The sequence below is a fragment of the Stegostoma tigrinum genome, chromosome 14, assembly GCF_030684315.1.
Source record: "Stegostoma tigrinum isolate sSteTig4 chromosome 14, sSteTig4.hap1, whole genome shotgun sequence".
NCBI lineage: Eukaryota > Metazoa > Chordata > Chondrichthyes > Orectolobiformes > Stegostomatidae > Stegostoma > Stegostoma tigrinum.
Genome location: NC_081367.1, coordinates 20,791,117 through 20,805,111, shown reverse-complemented (window position 1 = coordinate 20,805,111; position 13,995 = coordinate 20,791,117). Strand labels below are relative to the sequence as shown.

Sequence of the window (13,995 nt, the reverse complement as noted above, 5' to 3'; positions counted from 1 at the left end):
TAGGCATATATCCAAAATTTTGAGGAGGAAACCAAATGTAACATTTCCAACTTTTCTGATGACACAACTAGGAGGAATTGAGTGTAATGAGGTGAAGTGAAAAAATTTAAATGCAAAGTAGACAAATTGAATGCATGGACAAATAAATGGCAAATATAACATGAATAAATATGAAGTTATCCAATCAGCAGGAAAAACAAAGTCAGAAGACTATTTAAACAGTGATAAATTGGAAATTGTTGGCTGTCCTTGCACACCAGTCAACGTGAGCAAGTAGAAAGGTACGGTACGCAGTTAGGAAGGAAAACAGTATGTTGGCCTTCAATGCAAGAAGATTGGAGTGCTGGAGCAAGGACACCTTGCTGCAGTAGGTCTGCACCTTGTTGAAACCAAACCTGCAATATTGTGAGCAGTTTTGGTCTCTTTGCTTAAGAAAACATACATTTTCATAAAAGGAGAGCAGCAAAGGTTCATCAGACTGATTCCTCGGTGTGGCAGGTTTTTCACATGGAGAGAGATGGAGTCATTTATTCTGTACTCACTGAAGTTTAGAAGAATGAGAGGAAAATCTCACCAAAACACACACATTTCTGACAGAGTTAAACAAACTGGATACAGAGATGACATACCCACTGGCCGGACAGGATCTAAAAGGGGTCATGCTCCCAGAATATGGGGTAAACCAAATGGGACTAGGATAAAGAGAAATTACAGGGATGGTAAACTTGTAGAATTCCCAACTAGAGGAGGCAGTGAGGCTAAATCACTGAATAAATTTTTAAAAGTGGATTGATTTCTAGTCAGAAACAGTGTCAAGGGTTTTGGGGTAGAGTCAAAGTATGACAGAGATAATGTTCAGCAATGTTCATAATGAATGACCAAATGGCCTACTCTTGCTTCTACATTACCCACCCACTCTAGAGAGTTTTCAGGTTTCAGTCCAAAGAAATCAGAGTAGATGTAGCAGAATGGTAAGTCACGGCATTTTCAAATCAATGAATAAATCTGGATTTGAAAGCCCGTCTCTGTAACGGTGACCATGAGACTGCTGTGAAATTCCATCTGATTCACTAATATCCTTTCGGGAGGAAAATCTACCATCCTTATCTGGTCTGACCTACATGTGACTCGATTCAAAAACAATTAGGGATAGGCAACAAACTTCTATCAACCAAACCAATATTCCATGAACAAATAAAAGAAACTAATTAATACAAGTGTTACCTCTGCTTCTACTGCCAATTGATATGCAATCTTGAGCTCTCCAAGCTGCAGTGCAAGCTCAAAGCGGTGCTCTGGATCAGTGGATACTGCAAGAGCCTGTGATTTGAAACCCTGTGTATGGAAAAAGTAAACAGCTTAAAGATACTGACCGGAAAACAAACAATGTTCTCATTGTAAATTAACTAGGATGCTGTGAAGAAAATCTACCGGTCTGAATTTGTCAGAATGAATTCTATTTACGTTTAGTTCATTGATTTTCTGTTTGAATTAAAAATGGCAGATTTCATTTGTTATCAGCATGACTTATTGACGTACAAGTCTATTGTTCTGGGTCTAAAATTAGTCATGTAATACTTAAAAAAAGATTGCTTATTTACCTAGAAGTAAAATGTCACAACATCACCAAACAGCTGCACCAACCTAACTTACATTTGCTCAGCAGCTTCAAAATAGGGAAATGTTGCAAGGCGACTGACAAAAGTGTAACAAATTTGACATAGGATCACCATCATTGATTTCACTCGCCAAAATAAATTGCAACAGGAACTAAAATGTGAATTTATTTTGTTTGTAATTTAGAATGGAAGGTTTATCAAATGTTCTTAATTTCTAAGCTGCTCTCAGTTTCCTGGATACTACATTACTATTCACTATGTCATACCATTGCACTTAATCTATTTCTTCCAGACCAAACACTAAATTTCTTCCAATTTCTGCAACAGTCAAAGGAAATGGGAAATTTGGGATACAGAGTAACAATTTTACAAGGAAACATTACATTATTTTAAGTTTTCTATAAACTAAGGGATCAAACAGCTTTTACATGTAGAAAATTATGGAAATAATATCTACAAAACTGCCCCAAGGTAAAGGATAAATATTCGAGAGAAATGTGGGAGAAATTACTTCTGCTGTGAATCCCTTATTTGACAGAATCATCTTGGTATAGGTAATAGGGAAAATGGTGAATCAAAGACTGATTTTGTTCATCAGGTGAGACATCAACCAAAATCCTATTATAGATTTTTTTACTGTTCAGTTTATGATAATTTATTGCTGCAATCATAAATCCAGCAGCATAAGGAAACAAACTGTCAGTCAAGGACATGGTATTGCTTGTTTCATGAGAATTAAAGAATATGCCAAGTTATATGAACTTGAAACTGGTTTTCAAGTAACTTTTCAGGGTCAAGTCTTCTATCTGAACATACAACTCTTACAGGTTACAATATACATATCAAGTGGCACAGCAAAAGTTATCATCTGCAATTTTAAAGTCATTAAACATACTGTAGCCAAAAGTACTTACCATTACAAACATTTTAATTATTTTCACTTTTCTCCTTCTTTCTTCCTTTCCTAGTTTCCATTTCTTGATAAACTTTCCCTTCCACCACAACACTACCATTGCCAAGTTTCACACTGTGCACCCAATATTCAATATCTCTTTTCCTGCTGACTATCTTGTGGAATTTCTTCCACCCATTCACAAGCCAAGTTTTCCATATCTTAATGTATTTACGACAAAACAAATAAATACAAAGAAGCAGTGTATTCAATTTTAACTGCCAGGCCTCCTGTGTCTTTAACACAGGATGTGCTTGGATGTACAAGAGAGATTTCCTTAACCATTAGACAATCACCAAAACTCTAATGTGCTTGTCATTCTTGAGCATTAGAGTCTTTCACATTACTGCAGGAAAATTGCCAAGTATTATTAAATTTGGAGCACCTAAATAAAGCTGCAACCAAAAACAAGTGTTTAATAGGAATGTTTAAAAACTGACCTTCTGAAAAAAAGTTTCCACATAAGACAATTTAGCAATCAGAAAAGTGCTCAACAAGAACTCTCTTTCATCTGCTTGCTTACTTTAAGTTAAATATTGTGGCGAGTGGAAGTTGTGGATAATTTCTACTGAGAAACGCCATTGTTGAATGAAACAATCTACAAAAAGTATTTCTGACATTTTTGTTGTTATATTCCATCTAACCTGTTTCTCAAGGAAGTGTGCTACTCTTGTCCTCTGTTCCTTTGGAATTGTGGGAAGAACCTTGTCAGCCATGGAAAAGTCCCTCCTCATGACTGCAGTTTGGTACTCGAGCACAGAGACAAGCAAAGAATAGCTGACGATGTTCAAATCTTTATCTCCCAAATACAGTCGATTATCTTTTGGGATATAACCCAGGAGGTACATTGTTCTGAAATAACAATATTGGCACTTAAGTTGTCACACTTCAACATTGATCTTCAATGAAAATAACAGTTTCAGTTATGTAGATCATTTTGAAACTACATAAGTTCAGTTAGCAGACTTCAAAGTTTCATTTATAACCAATGAGTAAATACAGATCAAATCAAACAGAGCACAAGTGTCCAGGTCAACCTCTGGCGAAGTTAGCTGATGATAACGAAGACAAGTCCCTAGGCCAAGGAGAAATGAAAAAAAAGTATACAGGGCTCCGGTGTCAGTAAAGCTGGATGAAAAATAACATTGGACTTGTCTATGATAACCCAACAATACACAGCCCATTGACACAAAGTCCCAGACTTCACATGTAGAGGGTAGTTGGTTGGTTATAGCCAGGATATCGGTGTCCATGGAACTGTATTCTAACAGCTATCAAAGGAAGAAAATAATTTTTCAGACTGCAAAGCTTGGTTTAAAGGGAAAGGAAATGGAATTACAACTGATATTTAATATGAATAGTCATATCAATTTATCACACTGTTACTTTATGCTGTGATTTTAAAGCCTTTGGTTTACAGCTGTAAATAGTTATAATCGTTCCTAAGGCATATTTCAGGAAACACAGCTAACTTTCACTCACAAGCTGTTAAATGCTGTACGTTTACTATTCCGGCCTGCAGCTGATCTGGTAAGGAACCTGAAACCAGACTGTACAAATTTTTGATTTTTTTCTTTCCAAAGTATTAGTTATAGATTATGTAACAAATACAGAACACACACAAATCATTGCCAGATCACTCTCCCCTTTCAGAATAATTATGGATGGATAATAAAATACTGGCCAGCAGTGACACCTTTCCATGAACAAGTTAAAAACAAATTTTGCTTAAGCATTTGATATTGAACATTATTTGTAAGTCCTGCAAGTTCTCGACTGCTCTCCCACTGACCTGTCAAGATGGGCAATGGTGACAATCTCTCCACCAACATAGTAATTGAGCCTGTTCACAGAGCTGGTGTAGATAAAACAGTCTCCTACCCACAATCCAGTCTTAACAATTTCTTGAATTTCACCAAGAACCTGGAAAAAGTATCCCCAAAGAAATTAAACAAACCACTTAACTCTGGAATAATTTCCTAATACCAAGTAATTAGAAAAATTCAAAACAATCAAAAACATGTCAAGCTTGGAGTGGCATAATTGCAGCTTATTATAATTAAAAACATAAGATTTTCTGCACTGCAGGTCATTTAGTTCACCATACTCATGAGAGACAGGTTTTATTTAAGCAACTTTTTATATCCTAAAATGTTCAGCTTTTTTCCTGCTTTTATGTAATGTCTCAACTGTTAAGTATTTGCAACCTGACCTCAAAGGCATCTTCAATGCCATCTTCTGTAACTCCTTCATGTGTTTCCTGTGCCGTAGCCACTTTCTCAGCAAGATATTTCAAAACAAAGAAGGAATCCTCTGTAGCAATGCACACTAGTTCACCAGAATCTGACCAGAATATCTGCAAGGAAAGAAAAAGTAGCATGGAGCTAAGGTTGATGTAGCAAATGCATTATAAGATTTGTATCATATAATTTAGAACAATTCAGTCTTGTTTAGACTGGTGGAATGAGCAATGCAATGGGTCTTGATGCTATTGAGTTAGGGAAGGAGGTGGGGACCAGAATCAGCCTAAATTTGCAAACCTGATCATGATCCAGTGATCCTACGAGCAAAGAGCATGTGTAAAAACATGATCAGGCTTGGTTATGATTCCGTATTCAGGGGAATAGTCTACGTACACTTCAGATCTGGTCTCGGGGAAAACTGTCACTTAAAGATGGGAACGTGAACTTGTATTCTAAAATAGATCAGTGTCCTCAGAAAAGGAGTGAAACTTGAGAGAAGAGAATTCAAATGCAACTATTATTCATAACACCTATGCATCGAAAAGTAGCAAATGCCTAATGTCATTTGAGGTTAGGTACAGGAAAAGGCTTCCTACTCATTACTTCAATCTAACTAGAACGACGTATTACATTTTGGTAAAATAAACAAGGGCAGGACTTCTACAATTAATGATAGGACCCTGGGTACTATCATAGAACAGAAAAGCCTAAAGGTTCAGGTACATAGTTCTTTGAAATTTGCTCACCGGTAGACAGCGTGGTTAAGGCGGCATTTAGCATGCTTGCCTTCATTGCTGAGACCTTTAAGTATTGGAGTCGGGATATCATGTTAAGGTTGTACAGAATGTTGGTGAGGATTCTTCTAAAGTACTTTATGCAGTGCTGGTTACTCTGTTGTAGGAAGAATATTATTAAACTAGAAAATGCAGAGAAGATTTACCAAGATGTTGCTTGGAATGGAGGGTCTGTGTTATAAAAATTGGCTGGTTAGGCTGGGACTCTCTTCATTGCAACGTAGGAGGCTGAGGGGTGACCTTATAGAGGTTTATAAAATCATGAGGGTCATAGATTAGGTGAATGACAAGTGTTTTGCCTAGAGTGGGCAAGTTCAAAACTAGGGGCCATATTTTTACAGTGACAGAAGAAAGTTTTAAAAAGGACATGAGGGCCAATATATTTACAGAGAACTGTTCATGTGTGGAAATGAACTACCAGAGAAAGTGGTGGATGCAGGTACAGTTACAACATTTAAAAGACATCTGGATAAGTACATAAATAGGAAAGATTTGGAGGAATATGGTGCAAATGCGGCTAAATGGAACTAGTTTAATTTGGGAACGCGATTGGTGTAGGCCAGTCGGACTGAAGGGTCTACTTCCATGCTGTATGACAATAAATCAGATCATTTTTATTTCCTACTCCCGATACCAATTGCCGTTTCCTTTATTTCTATTCAATCTGGAATAATTTACAAAGCAAACTTTAACAGAGGCACGAAGATACCAAGAACTGCAGATATGGTGCTGGAAGAACATAGCAGGTCAGGCAGCATCAGAGGAGCAGCAAAGTCAATGTTTTGGGTCACGACCCCTCTTCAAAAATGGGGAGGGGAAAGGGGCTAGGAAATAGATAGAGGGAGGAGGGGTGGGGCTGGGGGAAGATCGGTGGTAAGTGATGGGTGGACCCACATCTCCCTGGACACCACCCTACGACCCCCTATCCTTGCTCAACCTCTAGCTCCAAATGCCGTCACAACATCAATCACCTCAATGTCTCCACCTCCTCCCCATTGGAACACGCAGCCCTCCGCTCCAACCCTGACATCGCCATCAAACCTGCAGATAACGGGGGCACAGTAGTGGTGGGGTGCACTGACTTCAACATCGCGGAGGCCAGGCACCAACTCTCTGACACCTCCTCCTCCCGACCCCTCAAGTATGACCCCAGCCCTGATCACCAAACCATCATCTCTCAGACCATCCACAACCGCACAATCTCAGGTGACCTCCCACCTCATCGCTCCCAATCCCGTACCACCTGGTTCTATCTTCTTCCTAAAATCCACAAACCTGACTGTCCCAGCCAACCCACTGTCTCTGCCTGCTCCTGCTCCATTGAACTCATCTCTGCTTACCCTGACTCTGTCTCAAATACATCCCTCCCCTTTCCGGACCTCTCCGTCTCCATCTCTGATAACCACTTCAACAATGACATCTATTTCAAACGCACCGACTCCCATAGCTACCTGGACTACAGCTCCTCTCATCCACCCTCCTTCAAGTATGTGATCCCTTAATCGCAGTTCCTCCAGCTCTGCCATGCCTGCTCCTAAGATGGGGCATTTCACTCCTGAACATCCCAGATGTCCTCCTAATTCGAGGACTGCAACATCTCCTCTCCCCCCTCCACCCCCCCCCCCACCGCCTCCGGTGATCAAAAATGCCCTTAACCACATCTCTTTCATTTCCTGCACTTCTGCCCTCACATCCCTTCCACCCAACAGAAATAAAGACAGGATCCCCCCACCCTGGTCCCCACATACCAGCCCACCAACCACCGCACCAGCGTATCATCCTCTGCCACTTCCACCATCTACAATCCAACCCCACAACCAAACAGATATTTCCCTCTCCATCATTGTCTTTCGTAGAACCCACATACTCCGCGACTCCCTTACCCGCTCCACACTTCCCACTAACCCCACCACCCCCAGCATCTATCCCTGCAACTGCACGAAGTACTACACTTGCCCCTACATCCCCAGCGCACCTTCATTCAAGGCCCAAAGCAAACCTTTCATATTCAACAAGGGTTCACTTGTACATCCTCCAACTTGGTCTGCATCCACAGCTCCCAATGTGGCCTTCTCTACATCAGTGAGACCAAGCGCAGACTGTACACGAAAACCAACAACACTTTCCGGTCACAAATCATTTTAACTTCCCATCCCACTCCCTTGATGACATGCTCATGATGGGCTTCCTCCAGTGCCACAATAACACCACTCGCTAACTGGGAGGAGCAACACCTCAGGAGCCTACAGCCCAAACAGTCTGAACATAGGATTCAAGATAATGAAATGAGAGGCTGGATGAAAACAGATTTTAAAATGGGTGAATCCTGCCAATGCCAGGCCTCATCCCACACCTAACCCCCAGTTTCATCCCTGCCGCCTTTACCTATCCATTCCTCCCTTCACACTGAATAAGCCCCACTACCCCTATCTGCATTTACCTATCATCACCCCAATTACCTTTCCCCAGTCCCACCCATCTTTCCTCTTACCTCCTTGTCCTGACACAACTTGTCCATCTTTCCTCTCATGTATCTGCCCCATCTTTCCCATTGACCAATCCGCACCACCCCCGGCCTGCATCCACCTGTCACCATCCTACCTACCTATCTACCCACAGCACCACCCCTTCTCCCTCAATTTATTTCCCAGCCCCCATCTCCCAATTCTGAAGAAGGGTCCTGACCAGAAATGTTGACTTTGCTCCTCTTCTGCTGCTGCTTGACTAGCTGTGTTCCTCTAGCTCTAAGCTGTGCTGAATTCAACAGAGGCTGCATTCATTATACAACGTTGCATTCCTCTCCAAGATATTTAAAAGTTACTTTGTAGTAAAATTTCTCTGACTTCTGGAGGTTTAAGTCACTTCTCTTAATTTAGCACTACATTTTTTGGAAGTTCATTCACGTTAGTTCCTTACTGCAAGTTTAAACCATGTGCACAAGCTACCTAGCTGCAACAAATAATAGGTCATTAATTTTCAATGATTTGCCATCAACAACATGCCCAGTAGTATACAGCAATGTCCAAGTGTATACATACATATACATGGACAGAGTACAAGGCCTGAAGAAAAATCTCAGCAATAAATACTATAAATCCTGTTGTAGAGATGCTATTTTCACTGGGACCACATCATCTGTAATTGACAGAGCAACGTAAAAATGATCAGCCCAAAAAGTCACACATTTATATTTTAAGAACATTTCAGAAGTAAAATGTATCAGAACGAAATACATTAAGATTTTGAAAAAAGATGATATATCTACTTTAAGATAAGCACTGAAAAGTCATATTTTGTTCTTAATTTGAAATATTCTCCCTTGGTATAACACAAATAGTCAGGTTATAATCACTCACATGTTTGGGCTGTATTTCAATTCGGCGGATGAGCTCAGTGGTGTCCCAGTCATAAAATGCCAAGCCATTCATTGAGCGGACACCGAGGAGGAACCCTCCATAGATGCCTATGAATATGAAAAGCTTTAAAATTATCAATCAAGAATATCACACAAAACAAAAAAAGACAAACTGTTTGCGAATACATTTGAAAGAATATTCCAGAATTCAGTCTCCCAACTTCAATAATCTAATCTAGTATATACTCCACTGACTGAAAATTACAGGATATCAGTCTTCATAACCTAACCACATTGCATCTTTAAGAATGAACCAAAAGCAATAACACAAAAAATTAAGTCACTTAATAGGATAATGCATTGTCAGATCATCCCTTTTAACTTCTTTCTTGTTTACTTTCTCTTTTAAGCCGTCATTCTTCATTTTGATCACATCATCTTCCACATTTATTTTGCTTTATTCATGCTCCAACGAATCTTATTTTGAATTTCCACTCTCAACAGTGTCTCTACTCACCCAAAGTACAGAACAACCTTCTAGTCTATCATCAGGGACAGTGTACTTTGCATTGGTTTCTTTTTAGTTCTGAGTTATAAAACAGATGTCTCTCACCATCTTACAGTGGCTGACTCAAATGCTGACCATTTTGTTTTCATTTAAAAGGCAATCCAAGCAGTTACATAATTGATTTATAATGTAATGTATTGCTTATTGAAAAGTACAGTTACATGCAAATACTACAAGAAAGCTAACTTCAGACTTTCCATCTACCTGGAATTTTGAGCAAACTATAGTTTGGCTTCAAAAACATTTAAGCTGTTCCAGCTGCACCTACCATTTTTAAATACAACAGACAGAAACAATCAAATTATTTTCCTGTCCATTTATTCCAAAAATATGATAACTTCCTGAAGCAACTCAAAACTAGCTTAAGTTTCTTCACTCTATTAACTCACACCAAAGTCAAAGGTTTACATGGGGTTTGGCAGGGGGCAGGGAAGACTGGGGAGAAAGAAAGTTCAATTTGCTGGATGTACGAATGTATTGAATAGGCTACTTTCATAATTCTGTAGAGAATGGGATATTTGCTAAACTTGGCTATCATCTCATTTACATCCAGTTGCTATTATGAAACCCCTTACCTTCTGCTCCAAAATCAGGCTTAAATGATTTCTTTTCTTTAAAATTTTTGAATATTTTCACTACACTGTTGCTTTCCCTGATTGCATATCTAAAAACAAAGGAAACTCCATTAGTTGTTCAAGTGTTTTTTGACCATTAATTAAAATCAAATAATTGGAATTTCACTCACTCAGAAGAATCGTGTGCCCATACAAACTCCTGTGCAGATCCAAAGCTCTTATTTCTCAACGCCATTGCTGTGTAGATAATGTATTCACCATCACCACAGACAACCACAAACCTAAGCATCAAAATTCAAATGAACACATGAATGAAAATTTTCTTTTCCTGAAAAGAGCCCTCCTCTGCATGGACAACATATTTTCATCAGGATAAAACAGTATCCAGCAGTGTTACTTCATACATATCCTTGGCATTGCATGGTAGAACAAGGTCACCAGTTTCGACAGCCTACCTGGAGTGTGCTGTTTTCAGCAGCATATGCTTATTGTTAAGATAATAATATCTGCCATGGCTAAGCCACATTTTCAGATGGATTGTGTGCACGTAGCCAAAGATTCCTTGTGTGTGAACTGTGTTACAACCTGCTGGCCATCCATAAATCTGCTACAATGACACTTGCAAGTAAAAGAGAAGGTGACAAACATCAATACAGCCAACTGGAAGACAGTCATCAATGACTACAACCTCTGGAGTCTGACTGTTTGGAGGGGTATTGAAAGAGGCAATAAGAAATAGGAACTTCTTACCGCTAAGCATAGGGTCCGGGGAAAATATAGGTCAACAAATCCTGCAGCTTCTTGGGCTACAGTCTTAATCTGCATCAAATACAGTAAAAACTGCTACGCCGAAGTGGTGTATTCTAAGCTACACTGTTTAATAGTTTATTAACAAAAATACAAACCATCATTGCACTAAACCAGGGCTTCCCAAAGTGGGGTCAAGACTACAAGTGGGGTCACAAGCTGAACTATGGAGGTTACAAGTTCTGAGGGAGCAAATGCTGCCATACAGATCTAGCAGTTGTGCTGACGCTCCAATAGTCACTTGTGTTCTGAGGATATGATCACCAGCCCTCACCTCCCTGCAACCAGTTCACACTGATTTCTCTTCCCTTACCCCACCCTCTTACGTTTCTCCACCAACCCACTCACTATCAGAGTATTTGCGACAATTTACAAGTCTCAATATGAATTAACAGTGGGAACATGCTTGGGAAGCAGTGCATTGGACTGAAAGATGCCAAACACAATGGCACATTATAATTCCTTTACACTGTCCATTTTTAATACTCCAAACAGTACATTTCTACATTTTAGGAAAGATTATATTAACTTATCCAAGTAACTATCCTGGAGTAGTTAAAATCAGTTATGGTAACCATATTTTGATTTTACTTCAATACAAAGTAAATATTAATCTTAAGTCTATTTTGTACTGTGTGATTGTTTAAAAAAAACACATTTTTAAATTAGTGCAAGCTAAAGCTTTACCTTCCATTGGGATTATGTTGAATTGTCTGTGGATAAATCTCACAGCTTCCCATGTCCTTCACAGCCAAAGGCAGTCTTTCACCATCTTTTATCTCAGTATCTCCCATTGCTTTCAGGTTAGCCTGCTGGACTTCAGAATGCTTGGCCCAAATAATTTTACCACTAGCATCCATCGACATTGCAGGTTCTTCACGTCCCAGCTAAAAATATTAAACATAAATCTATCAAGTACAAGACTATTCTCTCATGTTTGAAAACCAAGTCAAACCAATATATACTAAAACAAAAAAAGCCATTCCTGGGAGAAACTCAGCAGGTCTCGTGGCACCTGTGGAGAAAAAGCAAAGTTAATGTTTTGTGTCCAGTGACCCTTCTAAATTCTCCAGTTTGAAATACAAATATTTTAAGATGACTAACTTGGATGAGGCTGAGGGAAAACTGAGCAGCGACACGTTTTCGTGCAACTTTTTTGACTAATACCTGGTTGAAATTTAAGAGACCAAAGCTTCCTCTCTCGTGCTCTCTCTCCTCTACCAGTTGCAAAGATTTTAGTTCAAATGAGTATCATCAGCAGCCTCACCTCAGTTCTACTTGAATCTACACCTATACACATAAGTAAACTTCTCAGAGAATACATAGGATAAGCTGTTATGGATAATGGAAAATTTCAGAGTAATGTGACTTTGTTTAATCTTCTCAAGTATCTGAATTAATTTAGATATACTGCTTGGTACAATTATATAAACTTTATTGTTGTTGTGCACTTACATTGTCTAGGAATACTTTAACATGTGCCAAAACTGAAAGCCAGGTTACATTCCTGCACAAAAACAGAAACTGTGGAAAAGCTCAGCAGGTCCGGCAGCATCTGTGGCGAGAAATCAGAGTTAACCTTTTGGGTCAAGCCACCCTTTCTCTCCACAGATGCTGCCGGACCTGCTGAGCTTTTCCAGCAATTTCAGTATTGGTTTCTGATTTACACCATCTGCATTCCTGTATATTTGCTGTCTTAGAGAAAAGACAAGCTTACACTGAGATAACTGGCTTAAGTTTAAAAAAGGTATTTGCTCATAATCTTTTCATTAAAACTCACATGCATTAGTGGGAAAAATAAATGTGCCGAGAAAGGTCACTGGACCTGAAATGTTAACTCTGCTTTCTCTCTTATTAACCTGCTGAATTTCTCCAGCAGTACTGTTTGTGTGTAAATTAAACCTTATCGCCTCCCAACAAAATCCCTCTAATCAACGAACACACACCGACATTCTGACCAGGAGAGTGATCACAGGATCACTAAGTAATAGGAAGATAAGGCCATTCAGCCCAGACTCTCTATTCCCCATCAACAAGGTCATCGCTGTTCTGACTGTTGCCTGACCTCCACCTCCCTGCATTCTCACTTTGAGAGATAGATTCAGCTTCCACTGTTCTCTGTTGAAAATAATTGTACAGGCTAATAACCTTGTTTCAGAGGAAATCCCTCAACTTCAGCTTAAAAAGGGGACCTCTGTTTTTAAGCTGCGCACCTCATTCTGGAAGTCTGAATGTAAACATCCTTGTTAATCTACCTTAATGTCACCTCTCCTTCTTAGAAACCTGCACAAAACTTCCTTTTCAAACAACCCTTTTGCACCAGTAATCATTACAGTAAACCTTTATGAACTGCTTCCAAAAGCAACTATCTCCTTTAGGAGACAAAATCCATATGACTCAGTGTGAATTAATCTCCAAATAATTTCCCTGCACTATTATAACAAGCTTTCGCTACTGTTAAATTCAGTTCTCCATGTTACATTTATCTTCCCAATTCCATGTTGTATCTGCAATCTAACTTGTTTGAATCCGGTGCAAGGACATCGAGATTCTCCGTAAATTGCAGCATTTTGTACTCTATTCTACATATGGCAGTTAAGGGATAGTGTTGGTAACCCATATAAAGCAAAATGGATCGAGAAATCACACCATTCAATGATCTGACAGCATAAAAGAATTGCATTTTTTCTGCAAATCACAGATGCACAAACAAAAGTGTTTTAACTCGCATACCTTAATGATGATACTGCCTTCATCATAGCCAAGAGCTACATTGTTGGAGCCTCTCAGACTTGCCACACACCAGACTCGTTCCATCCCATAATTCAGAGTACTTTCTAGGCGGTAAGTGCTTGAATGCCAGATACGAACAGTACCTATAAAGGATTAAATGCAAATGGACAGTTGTATGCATGGTAACACAGAAATATTTTGAACAGGAGATTGGTTCATACAATCCATTCTTCCAACTTTCACATGAGTTTAAATTATGATTCTTGAACTATTACCCTACATCTCTTTACGGACAAGAATACATTCCTTCTCTAAAACTGGTTTCCTTCTGATTCACCCTAACCAGTGA

At 39.3% G+C, this 13,995-nt stretch overlaps 1 protein-coding gene across 2 annotated transcripts in view; it reads right to left on the bottom strand.

The window, feature by feature from the left end:
• copb2 (COPI coat complex subunit beta 2) overlaps positions 1-13,995 on the bottom strand; it is a 29,722-nt gene that overhangs the window by 5,782 nt on the left and 9,945 nt on the right. For both annotated transcript variants that reach the window (XM_048541805.2, XM_048541806.1), the window contains exons 8-16: positions 13,647-13,789; positions 11,601-11,800; positions 10,277-10,387; positions 10,107-10,195; positions 8,965-9,071; positions 4,784-4,927; positions 4,364-4,494; positions 3,216-3,423; positions 1,225-1,335 (exon numbers count right to left, since the gene is read on the bottom strand). In XM_048541805.2, the coding sequence (XP_048397762.2) occupies positions 1,225-1,335; positions 3,216-3,423; positions 4,364-4,494; positions 4,784-4,927; positions 8,965-9,071; positions 10,107-10,195; positions 10,277-10,387; positions 11,601-11,800; positions 13,647-13,789 (1,244 nt within the window). The remainder of the gene's footprint in view (positions 1-1,224; positions 1,336-3,215; positions 3,424-4,363; positions 4,495-4,783; positions 4,928-8,964; positions 9,072-10,106; positions 10,196-10,276; positions 10,388-11,600; positions 11,801-13,646; positions 13,790-13,995) is intronic.